The 23,246-nt window shown below is 45.2% G+C and overlaps 1 protein-coding gene across 2 annotated transcripts in view; it reads right to left on the minus strand.

Moving 5' to 3' along the window:
* The window catches only part of SDK1 (sidekick cell adhesion molecule 1), a 2,285,003-nt gene that overhangs the window by 1,015,550 nt on the left and 1,246,207 nt on the right, over positions 1 to 23,246 (minus strand). For both annotated transcript variants that reach the window (XM_085629198.1, XM_085629197.1), the window contains one exon: positions 3,287 to 3,477. In XM_085629198.1, coding sequence (XP_085485324.1) covers positions 3,287 to 3,477 — 191 coding nt within the window. The remainder of the gene's footprint in view (positions 1 to 3,286; positions 3,478 to 23,246) is intronic.

Genomic DNA, 23,246 nt, shown 5'->3' on the forward strand with positions numbered 1-23,246 from the left:
CTCACCTCTCACTACGACGATAAAAGATTCATCAGAGGACCAATGTCTCTGTGGGTACAGTATAAAATCTGTGAGCAGTACTAATTCAGTAAGGAGGTTGGTTGTGGGCCCAGCGCAGCGGTGGAAGTCGAAAAAGCTTCTGCTGGATCACTATCATGGCCACACTTACTAAGTTATAGTCTGTCTGTACTGCCCGCCCCCACACTGACTCCTATCAGCCCTCTTCTTGACATATTCTGTCTGCTCCAAGCAGGCGAAAAATGTCCTCGGATTTGTCTCCGCAGTCAGGGAAAAGGACCTGGCATTTCGGAGTCTGGTTGTGGAAAATGTCAGCGGATTTGTCCACGGAATCAGAGAAAAACATAGGGACCTGGTATTTCTGAGTCTGGGTTGTTATTCGGCATTACTGGGGCAAAATCTATTGCCATATTTTGGTTTTGGCCCAGGGATCTATACACCAAAATCCGGCAATCTCAAAATGAAAGCTTTGAAAAGTTAGGCACTTGCAAAGTGAAATCTTTAATGTCCCTGACAAAGTGACCATCGGTTCAAACAGAGAAAGACACATGTACAAGGACACACACGCATGCATCCGAACCCAGCTGGACAGCTGCACTATGACGGACCTGCTGACAAATGTCGCTGTACCCATAAGGTGCGAGATTTTAAAGCCTGCAGACCTGACTCAGTCTTTCATCCCTCCAAGGTCGATAACATCTGTACTACTGGGTTGAGCAAAAGTAATACCTGGCCGTTGTGATCTTTGATACTCCTCTGGGGTTCTGCTTCTATACCGAAAATTACGGAGTTGTTCATTTACATATTTCCTGAATATCAAGCCCCAGCTTTAAATAATTCTTTGTGTTTTTTATTTCTCCCCAAACGCTGAAGCCTGGGGTTTCTTTAAAAGAAACAGAGCCGTGTCACAAAATGCGCAGGCAGAGGCCCCTTTCTACTCTCACAACCATCTTCGTGTCAAGATTTAGCACCGTCACGATTTCTCCTGCCCCTGTCTCACTTGCACTGTAAGATGATTTTTAAAAAGACTGTTCAACACAAGGTGTGAAACATGCCACGGATCACACTCTGCGTCCGCCAGATTGCGAGGCTGGGAGTGCGAGTTCGGCACGGAGGCACGTGCAGGGCCGCCTCCTCGTCTCTCGCCTTTCTTTTCACCTTTCGGCTCTGCCTTATTCAGTGTGAGTTTAGGATTAAAAAAAAACACAGCCGTGCAGGTGACTCACTGGCACTCAGTGCAAGCGACCTTCAGAGAAATGCCAGCCCTTCCATTAGAAGAGAGAGCTCCTGCTCGCGGGAGCCAGCGCTGGCTCTCGAACTTTCTCCGAGGTTGCTTAGAGATGTCTGCAATCCCCATTAGAAGTATTCACGCGCCCCTATAAGTGCCAGCCATGGGAATTTTAAGAAATGCAGTATTCTTAGGCTGACAATATTTTCCAGTTAGAAGTACTGAAACTGGCCCACCCATACAGTAACAGGAAGTCTGACCCAGAACAAATAAGGTTCAGACTCGCACACAAGGGGTTTCTACATAATATGACACGTGAGATACACATCTCTGGACATACAGAAGCAGAACTGCGTTATTTCCTGCACTGCCAGCACAACATGAAATTTTGACTTGCACAAAATGCTAAAACTAAGGAATTTGCAACACAAACGTGGGCCTGCAGATGCACAATTGCATTGGTTCTTGTATTGTTAGAACAAATGCAATTTCATGAGGTCAAACGAATTTTTATGCAAAATTAGAAACGTTAGAGCTTCAAAACGCACATGGATGTGCAGAACCAGAAATTGCACCCAACCCTGCAAACTTTCATGGAGTGGAGTAATGGGTCTTCCACAAGGATCCGAGTATGATATCATGGTCCCAGGCTGCATCCCTGCAGGGCAACCCAGCCTTTTATCCTTGTGGCAGGTGTCTTCCTTAATACAGTTACAGCTCTTAATATCAAACACTGCAAAAGCCAATTGGTCTGGGTGTGATGTGCTGCCAAATACATTGTAAACCCAGGCAAAATGGAGACTACATTGAAGACTCCTTTACCTTTGATACAGTCTTGCTTTTACTGATATTTCCATTAAAGAGGTCATTAATTGTAAAACAGTCCCCCATGCAGTTCACACAGGCACTTTGTTGGAGGCAGAAGGATAAAACCAAACACTCAATACCTTTAGGTAAGACATGAAAGAATACTCCACTGAGTGGAGCCTAAATTTGATTGGCAGAATCTCAAACGAATGGCTGAAACAGACTGGTTCAAGAAAGTCAATGACTACAAGGGGCAGAACCTAGGACCCCGCTAAGGTAAGCAATAGGTCGGTTTGACAACTAAGTTGTCAAAACTCAACCCATAGAAGGGTCCGCACTACTACTGAACACTCAGGCGGGATACAAATAAATGTTCTGGGGCTGTCTAGTTAAGGCTAGGAGTCACATCACAAATGTGAGCACAGTCGCACAACAGTTTTATGTACCTGTTTCTGAGCGCAATTGTATAAACTAACTCAAACTCTTCAAAACATTTTGAGTCAGGGTCAGCGAGGACAACAAAGTTCCTAAGTATAGAGTGGCAACCACAGGTCCATCTTTCCGAGCTGTGCTGGCTGTGATCCAACCAAAGACCACAATCCTACGTTGCACAGATCTGTGCCATTTGAGTCAATGATACTAGCATTTCCTCGTTTTCAACTTACAATTTTACATTTCCACTCCCTGTGGACCTTCCACCACCAAGGCTCCACCATCTTCTAAGACAGTAAGGCACTCCTAAGAAACACTAGTTGGAATGTCCAGATTCCTGGTGTAAAGGCACTTCGTTCTGTTGCAAAGGTGCTGACCCTTGTTGTCCTTTCCCCAAGTGCAACAAGGTGACGTAACTCAGCAGCACACAGCACTTTACACAAACCTTAAATAAATACACCGATTTCCACCATGTGCTTTCTTTGCCTCAATCTTCGATTATCTCCAAATGTTTCCCTTGCGCTGTACTTCACTTACTAAAGCAAGGCCTGGTGTCTAAATAGAGTAACAGGTCCAACAGAGATCCCATGAACAAAGGTTACATCCCAGCACGTCAACTCAGCCGTTCATCCTTCTGAGCTTGATAAAAGGAGTGCCACAGAGTTGGGTAACACTAAATGCCCATTATCTGTCGTTGAGGCGGAGACCCCCTTGATTGTGAATGCGCTCTGTACGAGTGCATTAGTTTTGTTATGGGTCCTGGGTGAAAAACAGTACATTGCGGACAAGCTTGGGACCTACCTATGATGGACAGGAAGGCTTTGGCCCTCGCCGGCTCAAACTTGCTGTCCGCCAGCTCTACTTCGCACAAGTACAGTCCAGTGTCAGCAGAGGTTGGGTTTGGGATCGTCAGGCGCCTCCCATAACTATTGATCCCGCTGGTCATATTAGCGCCATTCCTCTTCCATGTTGTGATCAGCTTCTGCAGGGGCCTGGAGGAGAAGGGAAAAAAGGATCGACCATTAGGAAATCAGATAAGGCATCCATAATCTCTGCGGAATATATCTGCGGAATCTTATTAATTTATTGATTTATTTGGACTTTATATAGCACTGCGTGCACCCTTGTGGACAATTTAGAGAATTTCTACCAAACCTTCGAGAATTTAATATCAAACGGTGAAAATATTGTGATCGCAATATCGACTACCACAATATCGTGACAGTAAATACTTAGATGTAAGTATCGATTTACTATAAATAACTCCAGATTCATATATACTTAGAAGAAATATATATATGACTTCAAATTACGCCGATGTAAAGTTAAGAAGAATTCAAAATGTACCAGCCATCATAATATAATTGTGGTCGATATTTTGGTCCTCCATATTCTGCAATACATCAGCCCCAGAGCGCACCAATGCACTCACATTTTTCATCATGGAAGGGTGAGCGCCAGCAGTTCTGGATTACCAAATAGTCGAAGTAGGCTCCGGTCTGTGGGCCCACTCCTTTTAGGGGCCCGCAACAATGAATACGGCGTCTTGCAAAAGGTAGACTTCCAAGAAATCCTGATAGATTGCACCACAAATAAATTGAGGAAAGTGAATATTTAAAGTTTTGTTGGTTTATAAAAATAAAAAAAATAAAAAATGTTTAATAACATTAATAATTGCTACTGTTTAGTTTTGTGTAATAAAATGGGTTTATTGAAATTGTTGGTTGGTAAAATCAAAAAACGTATTAGGAGATGAATTTTGACTGCCTTGGGTCCTCCACAGGGTTTAATCCAGCACTGAGCGCCAGACACCTAGGAATAAATACAGACAGAAGAACTCCATGCAGCTCGACTACGAGCTGTGCACCAGAGCTACAGCCCCCCTCAAGCACTGTTGGAGGAGCCAGGCTAATTGTGGCAGCAATGGGCCTTAAGTGCTCACCATTAGGTCGGCCGGCGAGAAGGGCATTAAAAATAAATACTACTATGGGACGCGGCTACAAGGGAGGCACTTTTCATTAGAACTCAATTACTATGATAGAGCTAACTATTACAAGAGCATCTCTGCTCTCATGATGGAGTGGAAATCAATGCAGCCTCTCTGAGGCTAGAGTTAGAACATGCACACCACCAGCAACGGTGCTGTCTAAAGGGATGCAAGCGCAATCAAAAACAAGACTACCCTAAAATGCTCTCGGCCTCAGTCTGGGTGCAATGGTAATGATATATGCGCGCACTAGCAGCATTTACGCCTGATTTTATTCACAAGTTTAGCGCAAATCGAGGTCAGTCCTGGAGTTACTGCACTAACAATTTCCTCATTGCCCACCAGGATATACCCACAAAGCAGTGCAGAGGGGACTACAGTGTTGTGAAACTGGTTGCAAAGATGATTTCCACACGTTATTCCCCATTGCATAGGGCAAAACACTGCTTTGGAACTAGAAAATGATGTGGCTAAGGCGGCGACTTTGAAGTTTGGGGAACCAGGTTTGAGTCTGGTGGGAGGCTCAAACATTCTGTGATTCTGGGCAAATCTCTTAATCTCCATGTGCCTAAAATAAATGTGGCCGTCTGTATTGCATGCTCATGTAAAGCGCTCTGATACCTTCAGGTCGAGTTTGCTCTATATAAAACTGCGAAAAATATATATAAATAAAAAGGTGCACAAATGGTACTCCTGCCGGCGGTACTTCGTCTTGTTTCTCTATGCCCCCCACTAGGTTTTCTATTTTCCTAGTTCTCAAGTTTCCTGTGAAAATTAATGTCCCAAAAAAAGATTTACATGTACATTATTAGTAATCAAGTAATAGAACATTAGGTAACTATCATCTCTATGAATTACTGGGGGAAAATATTAAATTGATGATCATCATTTCAAACAAATAATAACAAAAGCACCTTCATACATTTTTGGGGTTTATAAGCTTTTATTCTTACATCAGATGGAAAAAACTTCAAATTAGCATATATCTCAAGGTATAAAATCAACATGAGAGAACAGTTGATTACTTGTTAAAACATCGTAAAAAAGATTGTAGTCCAAAAATAAAACAAAACTCATCTTTTCCATAGCCCTAATTTGACATTTTACGACCAAACATCAATTCATTAATCAATCGATCTATCAGGATTAATAAAGCATGGCGGTATCCAGGGACTTGCATGTCCCGGAGGCTTATTCGAACAGCCAGGTCTTGAGAACCATTCGGAGTTCCAGAAGTGAGGTGATGGTCTGGAGTTGCATGGTGAGGCTGTTCCAGGTTTTTGGCTGCGATGTGGGAGAAGGAGCATCCTCCACTTCTGATTCAGTAGAGGCGGGGAGTATGGGCAAGGGAAAGGGAGGCGAAGCGTAGTCTTCTCGAAAATTGGTAGAAGTTCAGGCAGTGGTTGAAGTAGGTATGTCCTTGGTTGTGTATAGCCTTGTGTGCATAAGCAGCTAGCAATGGCATCTATTCTGAGCGTGGAGCCAGTGGAATTGCCTGAGATGGGGTGTGATGTAAGTTCATTGGGGAAGGCCGAGGATCAGCCCAGTGGGCTGGTGATGAGAGCCAGTATCAAGGTGTGTTTCGTGGTAGTGCAAAAAAGGAAAAATAAAACGATAATCACACAATGTTATCACTTCTTTTTCCGTACTGAGGCAGCTTAAGGTGGTGGGACTGATGTCACAGCCACCAAAGGGAGGAGTAGTAGGTTCATTTAAGTGCGCATGCCAGTTTGGCCGGCCATCTTGGGCTGGCCAAACCATCATGCGCACCTAGCATGTTCTCGAACTAGCTGTATTGCATAGCCTGGGTGGAGAACATGCACAAGCTCTCACTCCCCGTCTGTGTGCCAAACCACGGCGCTCAGACCAATCATGAGACTGCTGTCATGCTGGTGACAGCAGCGTCATGATTGGTTAGGGGAATCTGGAAGCCTGTGTGCTTCCTGCTAAGCTTCCGTCCGTCGTGGACAGAGGAACTGAGGAGAGGAGGCGGCCGGCGATCTGCAGGTAAATCGTCTTTTCTTTTTTTTTTTTCCCTCCACGCCATCGTTCCCTAGCAGCCAACACTGGATCCTCTGGGTTCTTCCAGTGAGGAAGGAGGTGATCCATCTAAGTGTGTCCCCTTGGATGCCAATGTGGTGGAGTCTTTCGATCAGCATGTGATGGGATATGGTGTTGAAGGCTGGCGAGGGGTCAAGAAGGATCAGAGCCGGTGTTTCTCCTCGGTCGAGCAGGGCTCGAATGTCGACGGTGGCTGCGATCAGGGCTGTTTTGGTGCTGTGATCGCTGCGGAAGCCAGAATGGGAGGCTGGGAATAGATGGTTCTGCTCCAGGTGTGTCATGAGTTGCTTGATTATGATCTTTCTTAGTACCTTTGCTGGAGCATCACATCACATTCACCAACAAAGGATTTTAGACTATTTCCTCATGGCAGTTCTTAGAAAACCCAGGTTTGCACCTAGACATAGATTAGTTTCCCCTGCTGAAAATATAACTCCAAAAACACACTACAAATAGCTTACGCACTGGCAGACCTGCCTATATTAATATTATGTACCCCAAAAGGGATAGTTCATTTTTAAATGGAGTGTATGTAAACAGATTACTTCAAACAAATTAGCTTTGCCAACCAGGGTCTTGATTTTATTGCAGTAAACAGCCCCCAAAACAACAAATTGTTCTAAATAAGCTAATTAATGAGCTTCACATATGATCAACAAGTGTCCAAAGTCTTATTTACTCTCCCGTATGATCTTTAGATTATGGGGAGGTACGGTCATCTAGTAAAAAAACAGGGAGGTGGGTGAGTCCTACAGGGATTTCTCAACACGTCTGTTGGTCCAGCCCCTTGAAGTTGATGTTCTTCTGTGCATCCAGGTTCATAGACGAAGAACTGCTAGAGTGGCCTATTGGCCCCAACCTTGGATCTTCCAGGGGTCTTGCCTTTTATTTGATACCTCTTGGACTGTGTACACTAACTGCCCGCATCCCTTTTTAAGGAGTGCCAACTTCTACAAGCCATTAAATCTTCTCTTTTCCCTGCAGTCTGCATAATGCCCACTTCTCCCTCTAGCTCTTCCAATTCATAACATAAAGTGAACTTGAAAAAGGAATCTGGAAGGGAGGGCGTCAAGAGAAATATTTAAAATGCCAGCATCCATCAGATACATTTATAAATGTACAGTGACAGCCACCATGAAGATTACTTCAGTTTTCTTCACTTTTTTCATTTCTAGAAAACATCTTATTCTAGACAAATTATAAAATCAGCAAAGCCTGTGGCTAATGAGGAAACAGAATGACTTTGAGCGAACAATGTGAATGACTACCACAGGATAAACCACAAACAAATTTGAATTATATCCAGTGCAGATATTATTGTTATATGGTCAGATGACAAAATATCTGTGCTATACAAAACTGTAAGAGACAATTCTGTTTAGACGATTAAAAAAATGCGACTTCAACACAAAAAATATCTACAATTATATAATTTTAGTAAATGACACTCAAGAGCATCGCTCCTCGTTATCCAACTTCCCACATAAAGACTTCAGCTCAGATATGCAAAAAAATAAATTGACATAAATGTGGTGGGATCCAGAATAGTGTAATGCCAGGCTCTGGATCAGTGACCCTTCTCCATGCGTAACCCTGTGTTCTAAGGTTCTCCAACCTTTTCTGTTATGAAAGATACTTATGAGCAATAGGAATCATTCGGAGCTACTAATATCATTAGTATTGTATGCCTTTATGTGGGTAATACATAACAGCCATAGCTTAAATGCCTCTGGCACCAAAATAATAATATTAATAAACCTCGCCAATGCCACATTATTTATCACTCAAATATCAGCTTTAAATATATTTATATATATATCAGATTATCAGTTCTGAGAATACACACATTTTTGTTTCCAATTTACTTTTTTTCAATTTTGGTATAATATAATAATTCCGTCAAGCAATAGCTTCTAATTTAGGCTGGACTGCATACAGGAGAGCTACTCGTTGGAGAGCCTGAGCAGTATGTGTATCATGACTGTAATAAGGAATGGCAGAAACCCATTAACAAAAATATGCTCCTGGTGCACTGCAACGACTCGTGGTCGGGAGGATTTCAGAATAATGCAGTTCCAAGCAGCTACCTATATTGCCTAAAGCAGGGGGCATCAAACTACTCCTCAAACATTAAAGCTGGCACAATTGTCAAACTTAATGTCAATTAACATTTCATTTAATCTAGAGTGGTAAAAATCTTTGAACCACCCAGTTCTCAGTCAAAATTTAAAAAGTCTGAAACACTTCACAATATCTACTCCCAAATTATTTTTAAGCTACAATTCTCATCATGATTTAACTAAGGGAAATTTCTACTTTTGCTGATGGATGTAGGGTTGCCTTCAACCAACCTGACCCATAAACACATAAACTGGACAGGCTAACAGAGTGTAATTCTGCCTTACCCCGTTATACCACACTGAATACGAACGTACAAGCCTCATAAAACCAGAAGTCAAAGCTTCAAGATAAGTGCAGGCCCAGGAGCCAGGACCAAAACTTTTTTTGAAAGGTATTATCTTGATGGGAGCAAAATAAAAGTATATTGTGGTATTTATTCGCCATTGGGGACTTTTGCTGACATAAAAGAGTACCCACTGGTCCAGATATCTCTTAAGTACATTTTTACTCATGTGGAATCATATTTCATCACCACTGCTATCAGTAATCCCTCCCGATAGAAAGATATGCTACAAAAGGGTATACTATGTTACATTGGTGGCATTTATAATTTAAGAGGAACTATGTCAGAATTAGTGCCAACGTTCATTTCTGCTATGCAGATCTATACATTCTTCATAAAGTATTAATAAAGCCGGGGCCTTATAAACAATTGATTCTGTGATAACTTTGCACCCTCCTTCACCAAAGTTCTCCACTCTTCTCTACTGGGATTCAAATTCAATTGTGTTTGGAAGGTGAAGGCTTCAATATTTTAATCCAACTGCCAAGTGAACAATGACATATAATTTGCAACATTTCATTTACTTCAACTCCAAAGGTCAGGGCCTTCCTAATTGGAATGTTGAAATAGACACCCACTGACCTATGCAGAAGATCTAATTGTCATGAACAAGACCCCAATAGATCTGTAATGATCTTTGAACAAAATAGGCTAAAGATCAACTTAACAAAAACTAAAATAATCCTCTACATAATCCTCTACAGTAAATTTTCTCTTAATTTCATTTGTTTAGTTGCTTGTAAGTAATTAAGGCCTACAATATTTTGCACAATAATGGCTTCAAATTTGTCTCCATCTAGATTTTTGAACAATGAATAGTTTAAAGGATTTGAGTAGAGTTAACTTCGGGAGCATAGAATAGTTAATTCAGGGTATTTTGTGGACGGAGATCTTTTTAATACTGTAAAAAACTTTGCTCTGTTTATCTATGATGATTTCAGATTATGATGTTCAGGGATTATGGGCTCAAGATTGTGTATCTTTAAATTAAATAAAAACAACAGTTAAAAATGTCACCAAGTCTATTCATGCAGACTGCAAAGGCTTATCTACAGCCTAACTAGGACTCACATATTCTCTGACATATTGTAGCTTATGATCCAAAAGGGATGTAAGAGATGTAATCAACGAAAAAAAATATATATATATGTTGCTGTGAGAATTGGGTTCTGCCCACTTTAACCCCCTGGATATTCTGTTTTTAGACTACCTTTTTATGAACCTCTGCTGTGAATGAGGCACACTACCTGAGTCTCAAACACTGTAAACCCTACTGAAATGGTTTGTGAGTTCTAAGCACCAGTATCTGCCTTTTAGGATAAAGTCTGCTGCTGTGCAATTAGGGTCAGAGGCTCCGGGATGGGTACACGTCAACACGTGTACACACGTTTCTGTGACAACTATCTGACTCCGCCCAATATCTGTGTACAGGTAGCCTGTCACGCAGAGGGCCCTTCATGGATTTGGTGCTGACCTGTATAGGTTTCATAATTTGAGTGGTCATTAATAGTGTGAGTATGCACACATCTAGTACTTCACTGAAGTATAGAGTGCTCTTCTGTATTATACGCTATGAGCAAGATCTGCACCAAAGTACAGTTTTACCATAGTTAGACCTAGAGATGAGCATGATGCACCAATCCTATAGTAAATCAGTATACCAAATGAAAGGTGGATGATTATATAATTGGAGGGTGAGCCTAAATCTGTAAAATGTTTCCACAGATTCCATCGCACACTCTTACATCAATGAAATATATCTACCGCACATCGTGGCAGCAAAAATCAACTCAAGATGGTACTGAACAACTTTGGATCTATGATGCTCTTCACTGTTTTTAATAGATTGTGGAATACGGAGTCAAAACGCCTCATCTAAAGTGCATATTTTGTTACACTACTCCAGCTGAATTATACACACAAGACCCTATGTCTTAACAATCACAAAACTTAAATTAGTAGCTCAAGTCTTATTACAAATGTAAGTGCTTCATGCCACATTACTTTTAGAATATAATTTTGGTTTTGATTACATAAGCCAAGCCCAAGATCCAAATTAAAATGAAGCAACATTTTTATTAATTTCATACATGTGGTCTGCGGCAGAAGCCTGACAGAGCTCAGCATGCAGGTGGCTGAAAATGACAAAATGCGAAAATAACCCTTACTCAGCATAGTCTTCATATGTGGCCCCTCTTCAGCGTAGGAGACTGTGCCAAACTAATAATGCTTATTCATCAGGAGTTAGTGATCAATAATTTGTCCCACTGACAGGCTAGCGATCTGAATCTTCAGGGGAGCCACTTAGAAGGGGAGTTTAATGAAAAAGCAAAAGCATGGCAATTCTTACAGGAGAGAAACATCTGGGCTTGGGTGGCAGTCTGAAAAGGAGTAACCGAAGGTGAATTGACTTACACCTGTACGCAGAAGTCAGTGCCAGCCTCCTAACTGGTGTTACATGTTCCAATGTAAATGAGTATTAAACCCCTTACAACCTAACAAAACACTGCAATATTTGGCCAGTAAAACGGAAATTGCGTTATAGTACTTGTTAAATGTAGGTATATAAGAAATTCCAAGCAACATTTGGTAGAATTTGACAAACTGTGACCGTCTAAGCTTTTCTTCTACCAGAATTTGAATACATAGGCTGATCTCAGTGTCACACTTAAGCCATTTTCTATACCTACAGTGCCCACTGTGTTACAGGGATCTACCTTTAATTTTGAATTGTAACAATGGAACATTTTCTGTACAGTAACCAGTATTTAAGCCACGTTATATTACACCTTTTGGTATACAGGTATAATATTTTTTGCCCCTCACTAAGGCCACTTGCCACCTATTGGTGGTGTTAAGGAATGGTAAAAGGAAAAGCAAACCCACGCACACTGAAAAATTCTAACTCAATAAAACCAACTTTTTGAATTCTCTGCACAAAGCCTCACTGGGGCAGAGCAGCCATTTTATCACATCTAATCGTGCTGCCTTGATTGGCGGGTATCCAGACCAACCAACTGGATTTCTTTTACTGACCAAGAAAATAGCTGCAAGTCTGATATTAAGCCTCAAACTCTGGGTCTACATCATTCAGTTCTTGAAACATTTCCACTGGCCTTCTTTGTAGGAATGCAGGCGCGGCGCATCAGAAGTGTCCGAACACAAACCGATGACCAATATCACTGGCTGCACTCCTCACCCACAATTTGTAAGACCTGCTAAACTATTTAAGTTGCTAACACCAAAGGAGATTCAAGGGGAGATCATTTGTAATCAATTTGTTGTGCAATGTCTTAGCTTCACCATTACAACATATAGATAACTATGTAATATTCTGAAAACTCCTTTAGATTTCTATCTTCCAAAGTTCATACATATCCTAATAGTGGGCTCTGGATCAATGTACTCATGTAAGGAAGGCAGTTAATATGCGTTTTAAAGCTGCATAGTTGGAATGTGACACAAAAAATGAAAAAACATAATAATAAGTGATTGATGCTATTATGACAAAAGGGCAAACCCATGTTGGCCTAACAAATACACTTATTGTAGCTTCCTCCCTGCAATCGTGGCACTGCATTACATCAGTTCTTGCCATTTCTAAAAACACACAGAACATGACTGAAAAAAAGAGAATATGCAGCCAGAAACCATAACCAAGTACTCCTGTTGCCTTAAAATGTATATGCTTGGGGGAGGAGCCTAGCGCTTGACCAAGATGGCCGCGTGAGCTCCGAGCTCCCGAGACCTTCGCGCCCTCCGTCGACTATCCTGTCTCTAATCCTGTCGGTATGCATGGCATCGTGTGGATGACCTGTCAGGGAGGCGATTGATGCTATCCGCGGTCGGATCGCCCACCGGGAACCGGACTTATGCCTGGCGGAAGATTGCGGCCTATCTCCGAGGGATGCCAGGAGCTAGAGTTGGCAGGATGCCCGACTTCTAGTTGAACAACAACGGCCAGGCGAGGTGTGAACTGTCGGACGGCGGTCCCCGTCCTTTCACTTTCGCTTTCTCTCCCTTTGTCAGCCCTGCCCCTGGAGAGCTCTTGGTGGCTTTATTACCCTATGGACGCTCTGCAGGGTACTCTGGTGGCCCACTGCAGAACTGATCACCCCTGATTCCTTTCATTGAGAGGGACCCGTCTTATCTGAACCGACCTGCTTGGTATCAACCATGTCGGGCAAAGCAGAGGTGGATCGGCTGAAGGCTAAGTCTACCAGGCGGGGAGCCTATACCCAAGTCAATAGTATGGACCGCTATGCTCTGCAGAAGGGATCACCGAGTGGGTCGAGCCAGTCGCCGGATACCCAGAAGGAGGCCTCGCCTTTGGCTCCGGAGCTCTCACTACAGGATGTCATGGGCGCGCTCGAAGGGATGCAGACCTCGATTGGGAGACAGTTTGATGCCCTGGCGCATAAGGTGGATGCCATCTTGGTGGATGTTAACCTGATCCGTGCGGACTTGGGCAAGACGAATGAACGGGTTAGGACCCTGGACCTCAAGACCACGGACCTCACCGATGATGTCACGGAACTGCAGATCGAGGTTCGTAAGCTGAGGACCGAGAGTGATCTCGCCGCCCGCCGGCTGGAGGAGTTTGAGAGCCGGGCCAGGCGCAACAACGTGCGCGTCATCGGGGTCCCGGAGTCCTCGGATGAGGCTTCGGTTGACCTGCTTGTCGAGGACTTGGTGCTTAATCATCTGAAGCCCAAGGGTCTTGGAAAGTTCTTTGCGGTTGAAAGGGCCCATAGAGTGCCGGGTGGGAGGCCCAAGGTGGGTGCCCCACCGAGGCCGATCGTCGCTCGGCTCTTTCATTTTCGAGATCGGGACGCTATCCTGCAAGCATCGAGGGTGACGGGCCCGGTCCCCTTCCAGAACGCGTCGGTGAATTTCTACCCGTACTTCACCCAGCAGGTGCAGAGGCAGAGACAGGGCTTTCTGGGGGTGAAGAGGCGGCTTCGGGAGAGGGATCTGAAGTATGCCATGCTCTTCCCTGCCAGACTACGTGTGGTGCACGAAGATCGGACATTTTTCTTTGACTCTCCTGTTATGGCCGATGAATGGCTGGACGCTTTGCCCCGACGACGGACGGGGGAGGACATTGCCGAGGATGGGGACAGTGGCCGGGATGGGCAGGGCTGATTTTTCGGAGCCGGTCTGACTCGATTTGGCTATATTTGAAGACTTGAATAGAGTGCAGTCAATGCGGAGGGCGGCGGGAGGACGAGGGGTGCTCTTTTCCTCCCTTAGGGTACTGTTTGTAGATTTTTGGGGTTTTTGTAGGGCGACAGGCACACTGCAAGTTGGGGGGGCTTTGTAAGCTGCCGCAGGGGTGCAGGGTGGGGGGGGTTTCTGGGATTTTGGGTTTGTTGTTGGGGGGTTTATTTCTGCAAGGCATGATGATTCTTTCCAGGACTGTTCCATGGTGGCTCTTCGGGAGTGGGGTGGGCCTCTTTACGTTTGAGGATGGGGGGTAGGGGTTTAAGTGTTATAAGCTGGAATGTTAATGGTTTAGGGGATCGCATTAAGCGTGGGATTGTTTTGCAATTCTTGAAACGGTCAATGCCGGATGTTGCCTTGCTGCAGGAGACGCACCTTATTGGTAATACGTGCTATGCGCTGAACAGGAAGGGTTATAAATTCATAGCACATTCGGGATTCTCCTGTGGGTCCAGGGGTGTGGGCATCCTAGTCAGAGCCTCGCTGCCATTTGAGGTGGACTCCACCATTGTTGATGATAGGGGGAGGTTTGTGGCGGTGGCGGGGCGGTGGGAAGGAAGAACTTTGGTTTTAGTTTCGGTTTATGTCCCGCCGGCCCTGCAGGCCTCCACGTTCACAGATCTGGGTAGGGCCCTGCTGGATCTCCCGGGGGGTATGCTTGTGGTGGGAGGTGATTTCAACGCTGTTGGCTCCGGCCTGCTGGATAGATACCCGCCCAGAGACACAGGGGGGGCTCAGAGGTGGCTCCCAGACTTCCTAAACACGCTTGGCCTGATAGACTGCTGGAGGCTCCGGCACCCAACACAGAGCCAATACACGTTCCACTCCGGGGCACATGGTAGTCTCTCCAGGATTGATTACCTACTCACTCTGGCTGCGCATGCCTCATTGGTCTCCGAGGCGAGGCACATGGCGCGTGGTATATCTGACCACTCGCCGGTTTGGATCCGGCTGGATCTAGGTCGGGAGGGAGGAGGAAGGGTGGCCCCTATCAACCCGTGGTATTTCCGAGACCCCAAGATGCGCAGCGCGCTGGTAAAGAAAGTAGATAATTTTTTCAAGGATAATCAGGGATCCGTGGACTCGGCAGTGTCGCTGTGGGAAGCATTTAAGACCGTGCTCCGAGGGGAAGCCCTCTCCCTAGTAGTAGCTGCCAAGCGGCGGAGAGATGGCGAGGTTCTGCAGGTTGAGGAGGAGATCGCGGCTCTGGAGGGAGCGCTGGAGGAGGAGGTTACAGAGTCCTCACTGCATGAGCTTTGCTTGAAGCAAGCTGAGTATAAGGACCTCGTGACGAACGCCGCTAAGACCCTCAGTAGGGAGCAGCAGGGCCGATTGTATGATGTTGGTGACAAGGCAGGGAAACTCCTGGCTTGGCTGGACAAAAAAGAACGGGTCAATAGAGTTGTGCCAGAGTTGACGGGAGAGAGGGGAGAGGCGAATGTTTCTCGGACTATTTCTGTAGGGTTTATGCCTCAGTGTCGGATAGGCCGCCCGAGGACTCGTCTGACCTCCTCCGTGATATCGAGTTGCCCTGTCTCTCCGACATAGATAGGGAAGATCTAGATGGTGACATAACGGTTGACGAGGTGGCGGGGGCTATCCGCGCGTTAAACTCGGGTAAGGCCTCGGGACCGAACGGTCTGCCGGTCGATATGTACAAGCTATTTCCGGATAGGGTCGCCCCTCACCTGCGCGCCATGTTTATGGAGGCGCGGGGGAGTGGGACCCTCCCGTTGGACCAGCGACTGGCGACGATCGTGGTTATACACAAAGAGGGCAAACCCCGAGATAAGTGCGCCTCATATAGGCCTATCTCACTTCTTAACGCAGAGCCGAAAATTCTGGCTAAAATCCTGGCGACCCGATTAATTAGGGTACTCGGTGACTTGGTCCACCCGGATCAATCCGGCTTCATCCCGCACCGAAACACAGCGTTAAATCTTTGGCGCCTTCATGGTGTAATCGCTAGGGCGGACACACTGCGTGAACCAGCTATTGTGGCGTCTCTTGACGCCACGATGGCATTCGACACGGTGGAATGGGCATATTTGTGGGCCGTGCTGACCAAGTTCGGCTTTGGCCACGGTTTTGTGAGTTGGGTGAGGTTGCTGTATGAGGGGCCACTTGCGAGTGTGGTGGTGAATGGTCGGGCGTCGACTCCGTTTCAGCTTGGGAGGGGTACCCGGCAGGGTTGTCCCCTGTCGCCTTTGTTGTTCGCCCTCGCCCTTGAGCCGCTGGCTGCGTGGATACGTTGGCACCCGGATATACGGGGCCTTAGATGGTCGCCTGAACACGAGGACCGTATTTCGCTCTATGCCGATGATATCCTGCTGAATCTTGCCTCACCCAAGAAATCACTTATAGTGGTCTGTGACGTACTCACATCTTTTGGTAGGAACTCGGGTCTTGTTATCAACTGGAGTAAATCATATTTGTATGTTCTTAGTGGCGAGGTTCCCCCGATCCCTAGAACATGTTCGATACAGGTCGCTCAGCAGGGCTTCGTGTATTTGGGGATCTTTATCTCCATGGACTCTGCTGTGCGATATGAGAAGAACCTGCTCCCCCCCCTGGCACGCCTGAGGAGGGATGTTGAAGGCTGGCGGAGGCTGCCGCTCTCCCTCGTTGGGCGTGCGGCCCTGTTCAAAATGATGTCGCTTCCCCGCTTCCTCTACGCACTGCAGAATACTTTGGACTGGGTTCCGGCCAAATACTTTCGGGAGGTCGAAGGCCTCCAACGAACGTTGCTTTGGGATGGGCGGCCGCGAATAGCTATTGCAAAGTTGACGCTTCCATGGTACGACGGGGGCATTGCGCTCCCAGACATCCGACGGTACTATTGGGCCACCCAGCTGAGTGCGATTAACCATGGGTTTTATGGCCCTGCCCTCAGCCCTGGGTATGCCATGGACAGGTGGTTGTTGCGTGGTGGTAACTATTACAGGGCGTTGTATTCGCGGTCCTTGGACTCGTCCCTCACGGGGCCCACTGCTGTGGCGGTGCGAGTGTGGAAGATGGCAACTGACTCGCTGGGCTGGAAGGATAGGCTCACCCTTGCTACCCCGCTATTTGAATCTGAGAGACTGGGTAGGCTTTGGCACACAAAAGGCTTTGACAAATGGGACTTGATCGGCATCTCCAGGGTCGGAGATGTCCTGATTAAGGGGAGGGTGAAGTCCTTTGAAGAGTTGCAGAAGGAGTATGAGCTGGGGCCATCTGAGTTTTTCCGCTATATTCAGGTGCGTCACGCCCTCCGATCAGTCCTCATAGAGGGTGAGAAGGTGCCTGAGTCCTCTCCTTTGGAGGACCGGGTCCTTGATGGCCATATGCCCGAGAGCACGATCTCGCTCATCTATAAGAAACTGATCAACGTCCAGGCGGATATGCTTCTGGGGTTGAGGGACCAGTGGGCTAGTGATGGCCTCGAGTTGGATGACGAGGATTGGCAGTCTGCTGTTTCCTCTCCTAAGGAGGTTGCGATCCCGTCGCGTCTGAGGCTGGTGCAGCTTAAAATACTGCATCGAGTGTATGTGACGGGGCCAAGGCTGGTTCACATGGGATTCTCGGAGGACGGCCTATGCAGGAGGGGATGTGGTATGGTGGGTACTTTCCTGCATATCATTTGGGAATGTGGTGTCATCACGGAATTTTGGAGGAGAGTCCATGCAGTGATGGGGGAGGTGACGGGCATTGCTATGCAGCCGGAAGCGCGGTGTTGTCTACTGAATGTCTGGGGGCCCACTGATCATAATGCGGCGCAGACCCAATGGGTGACTCTGGGCAACATGGTCGCTAAGAGAGATATCGCGCGATTGTGGGGCTCTGCGGGGCCCCCCACATTGACCGCGTGGAAAGAAAATATGGACTGGAGTATGTTAAGGGAAAAGACGGTCTATTGCGCTAGAGGCCGCCCCCGGAAGTGGCACGCCATATGGGGGCGGTGGAATCACTACAGGGGGGGAATATGTCTTGCCCCGGATCTGGAGCCTCCCGAGGAACAGCTTTCCTCCTAACCTTCTTTCCAGCCCAGTATGGTTAATGGACTTTTTGGCCTCTACAGTCCCTCTTCTTCCTCTTTACTTTGTACTGTAACTGTTAGATGAGTGGGGTCCGGCCTCCCCTGGGGGGCTCATCATGGGCTTTCAGTGTTCTTGCCTTGCTGGGGTTTGTTGTGCGTTTTTGTGTTTAATTAAAATTGAACCTTTGCACTTCTCCTTTCATGGTACTGGGGATGCATCTCTGTTTCTATATATCGATGCTGCCGAACCTCCGGGTTGTCGGCTGAATACCTGTGTCCTGACTTTTGAAAATAAAGGTTTTTATAAAAAAAACAAAAAAAAAAAAAAATGTATATGCTTACTTGCACATGTATATTCAACATGCACTGATATATTACAAAATCAAATTTGGATATCATTTTTATATTAACCTGAAGTGTTCCTCAGCCTCTACAAGCATGCTAATGTTATTATTCGCATAAGCCTAGAGTCTATTTTATTTGAGATAGTAAATCTGCACATTTGCAACATTTCATAGTAAAGTGCAGTCTCACTTTCAATGTTGGTGCATGGAATCAGTATATTTAAGTATCTCTCTGTCTCTATATTTCAAGGTCTTCTCACATTCTCTCTGTGAGATGATCAAGCCTCCTGCACATTAGATAGTTTCGCTGAAGTAACAGTCTCTGTCACATGTTTATGCTCCATAGACTTGTATTGAGAAAAAAAGCGTATAAAAACATTCCAAAATTGCACACATTTTACTATTACATTATCCAACTGGCTTTCTGAGTGACAGCTCTCGTCAACCGAAATGACAATTGCTGACTGAATATTTGCTGTGCCGCTTGCTGTTTTTGCATTAAAAGCACATCAGTCTTTTAGGACTTCCAATGTGTTGTGTTTTATTTTAACAGCAGTTAAGTGCTGAACTACATGCCTGCACAGCTCGAACAAGGACACAACGTTTAGATCATCTCAAAGGTCTTCAAAACTTAAACTAAAATAAGTGTTGTGAGTTCAAGGCAAGCTTAGAAGTCCAAGTCATGCCTCAATTACATTGGAGATGGTTTCCTGCCACAATCAAGCTCGGTACAGATGGTGTTTTCTCACTGAGACCCGCCGCTTGTGTGGTACCTAGGTGATGGAGGGGAGGTAAGCCATAGGAAAAGAGAGCCTTTAATTTGCCCTGAGACGTAGAAGGTACACACAGCCATGTAGTAGTCATGTTCTGTGATTGCCTTCTGCCGAAAGCCTCAACCAGAAGGTGGGACATCAGTAGACAAGAAAAGAATACAGATGTCAAGTAGAGGTCTATGCACTACATGAGCGAAAGTAGGGATAAGTTCCTACTATAAAAGAATGCACTGCTAGAGAGGTCTCCTTAAAAAAAAGATAGGGGTCTATTATGATGTCGGGCGGATCGCCACTGCCCGCATGGCGGTGGCGATCCACCCGACATCATCCCCCGCCCGCCTCCCATTTCCCCCCCGCCATTTTATGATGGCGGGGGGTACTGCGGCGGATTGGAAGACCGTCCACCGTTTTTCCGCCTGGTCGATGACGAGTAGACCGGGCGGAAAAGGGTTGAATATGGTGGCGGTGTCTGCTAGACACCGCTATCCATATTACAATTGCAGCGGGAAGCAGCCTTTCCGTGGCGGCAAAAAGGCATGCAGATTCCTCAGTTGGGGGCCCATTGCGGGCCCCCAGGATGTTGGGAGGGCACATGGGGGGTACCTATGGTACCCCCCTGCATTTGCATGGACGACGTGGCAGGCACCACGCGGTGCCAGCCACGTTGCACGCAGTGCCTGCCACGTGGTGCATGCAAATGCACAAATGCCTTTTTTTGTATTGCGGCGGGTGCTGCTTACAACACTATAAATTCAAGCACAAATATCTCTACCTATAGATTTCAGCACGTACAATGTATCGTCTTCTTTAATATACCCACACTTGGACTAGGGCAGTATGATTCAAAACAATAAACAAAAGTAAATTTTAGTAATTTTATTATCAAACTAAATTGATTTACGGAGAAATAAATTCAGTGCATAAAGAATTTTCAAATAACAGAGAGCATGCTTTTCGGGGTCCCAGACAAATTCAAACACACACTAACAAACACACTCAAACCAGATTCATTCTAAGACATAAATGCTGAATTCGCACAATCACATGTAGAGGATATAAACCTTACAAAAAATTCAAAGTGTTAACATAATTCAATGAATGTTCAACATTATGTTGGCTAACAAATGTCCACAATTTAAGACAAAACACGGTTTAGGTGGGCCTCATGTTTGCGCCGACGCGCGTTTCGGTGAATGCACCGAAATATAGGTGCCACCTTCCTCAGGGCGAGCAGAAACCAAGAGTCAATGTATGGTTTAGGACTGGGACCTATCAAAGACAGTAATGATAATACATTAAAATAGCAAATCTAGAAGACATCATTTATCTAAGTCAAAAAAATGTCATACTCGCATCATAAGTAACAAGAGTGGGCAACAATGAGTTTGTGATAGGAATATATTATTGATAAAATTCGGTTAAAATGCGGATACACTAGGGATTCCAGGAAATTACCAAAGATTAAAAGGGGAAAGGGAAAGAAAAATAAGTGTAAAGAGGATCAAAATAGAATATATACATGCAGTGAGAATTCTTTTTTTATCTTTTTTATGTAGTTTATCCCACCAGATGATAAAGACAGGGGGGCGGGAGGGGAGGAGGGGTGGGGAGGGGGGGGGGGGGAAAGGGAAAAAAAAAAAGGAGAAAGGGAAAAACGAGGAGGAAAAAGAGGGATTGTTGGCGCTCACCTGTGAAGTCACGTGAAGCGAATAACACAGGTTAGATGCATTCATTCAAGCCAATAGCTTGAAATAGATCTACTGGGAAAAGCAAACATACAGGAAATGAGCTGGTCATGACGGAAATACCGCTCAAAATGATTGCATAGATCATACAGGCATAAGTGTATTCGCAAACGATAATTTGGACAGGGATTTTAAAGCTCTCCTGCGCATTAAGTAGAGAGTTTGTGCCTTTTTGAAGAGAAATAGGTAAGTAATATAATGTAGAATCGTGTCGGAAAACGACGAGCCGCTTAAATACAGTGGGAAGTATAGTACTAAATGCGTGAAGCATAGGTTAGGCTCGTACGCGCAGACATGTTTATGAGGGCAAGTACATATTAAAAATAAATAAAAATGGATAAACGTACAAGCAGAGTGCAAACCATATAAATTTGTAAGACACATATAGATATATATGAATCAACGTGAAGAGGTTAAACAATACAAAGAAATACATTGGGCAGAATAGGTATGCATATGTATGCAAACGCACCTGAAGGGAAAATACACGCTCTCAGGGTCGGTTACAGATCTCTTGCTAAGAGAACTCCGGGTGCGGGATAATTAGATGGCCGATTCTGCAGGAATAGATGATAAAGGCATAAAAATAACCGACTGAATAACACGACTTAATTCCTGTAGGCTTAGCGAAAAACAAAAAACAAACGGCTGAAAAGGGATGAACGTTACCTTAAATGACGAGGCTTGAAGGGATGAGTAAAGAGCTTCTAAATAAAATCTTCGGAATTATTGCTTGAGATCAGATTAAATCGAGACTGAAAGAATACAAAGGCATAAATGGGTAAGAATAAGGAAAAGGAAATTCCAGGTAGTAAGATAAAGCGGTAAACGAAGAAAGCAGAACAGAGGCGTCTAATCCGAGTACCTGATGCGGTACGAGTCAACGCGGTACTCCAAACAAAGCGAGAGTCCTCAGGTGAAACGAATCGGGCCCGGAAGCACACGTGATGTTAGAGGGCCGTTTAAATAGGCCGATAGGCTTGCGCGTCACGAATTTGACGCGGAGCGAAAAAAACAACACGCGTCTTCGCCGATAAAGGAAAAAGGGTGTGTCCAGGATCAGCGATTAGATGAAAAACAATTTTTTTAAAAGCTTACGTAGCCGTGGGAGGATAAAGTTGCTACAGTTTGAACGGTTGCAAAAATGAAAAGGACCAAGTAGACCGAAACGGGGCGAACGAGCAGATGATATTACAAAGCAGGGGTGATTATGCATGCAATAGACGTTCACGATATGTGCCTGCAGAAGTGGGTAGGATCGTGTGGACAGAAATTAGCGATTCTAGAACAAAGAGGCCTATGGAATGTGGGAATTATGTTGATAGACATCAGAGACTGCAAGGGTCAAAAACAAAGTAATAACAATTGAGTCTGTTAGACAAGGCCACATAATAGAGGAGATCGTAATGACAGCACTATGGGGGATAAGGCTGCACTTCACATGACACCGTGATGAAGTTTCTCATAATGGAACAATCTGAAAAGAAACCTAAACAATTGCATTTTCCCAAGGCAGGGATTCGTTTAGGCCCTTGTCCTTAGATTTAAGAACAAATATCCCAAAAACTTCCCGTTTCTTGCGCACATTATTGCTGTCTGTTCCTCTTTGTGTGCGGATCTTTTCCAGAATAGTCCAGCGTAAGTCGGCTTCAGAATGGCCATTTTGAACCCAATGGTCTACTAAGGGGGCTCCGTGTTTGGATCGTCTGATGTTGGATTTGTGCTCACCTATTCGTATCCTTATTTCTCTGGCAGTTTCGCCTACATAGGTGAGAGGGCAGGGGCATTGAATGGCATAGATGCAGTTGGAGGTCCTACAGTTGGTCATGTCCTTCATGTTGACCGTATATTCGTTTATACAGATGTGATCGCCTACTAAGGCATGGGGACATGCATGGCAGGTACCGCATTTATGGTTGCCTTTAATGGGGATCGATCCCTCAATAGACTTTTGTGTACAGCCCTTAGGTTCAGGTAGTTTTGCTTTGACAATCCAGTTTCGCAAGTTTTTGTTTCTGCGAAATGCAAAAAGAGGTTTAGGGATATTGGTAGTTTCCGAGTCCAAGTTAAGTAAATGCCATTGCGAGTTGACAATTTGCCTGATTTTGTTGTTCATCGCAGAGTGTTTGGTGACACAGACTAACTT

Source organism: Triturus cristatus, chromosome 10, assembly GCF_964204655.1.
Source record: "Triturus cristatus chromosome 10, aTriCri1.1, whole genome shotgun sequence".
NCBI lineage: Eukaryota > Metazoa > Chordata > Amphibia > Caudata > Salamandridae > Triturus > Triturus cristatus.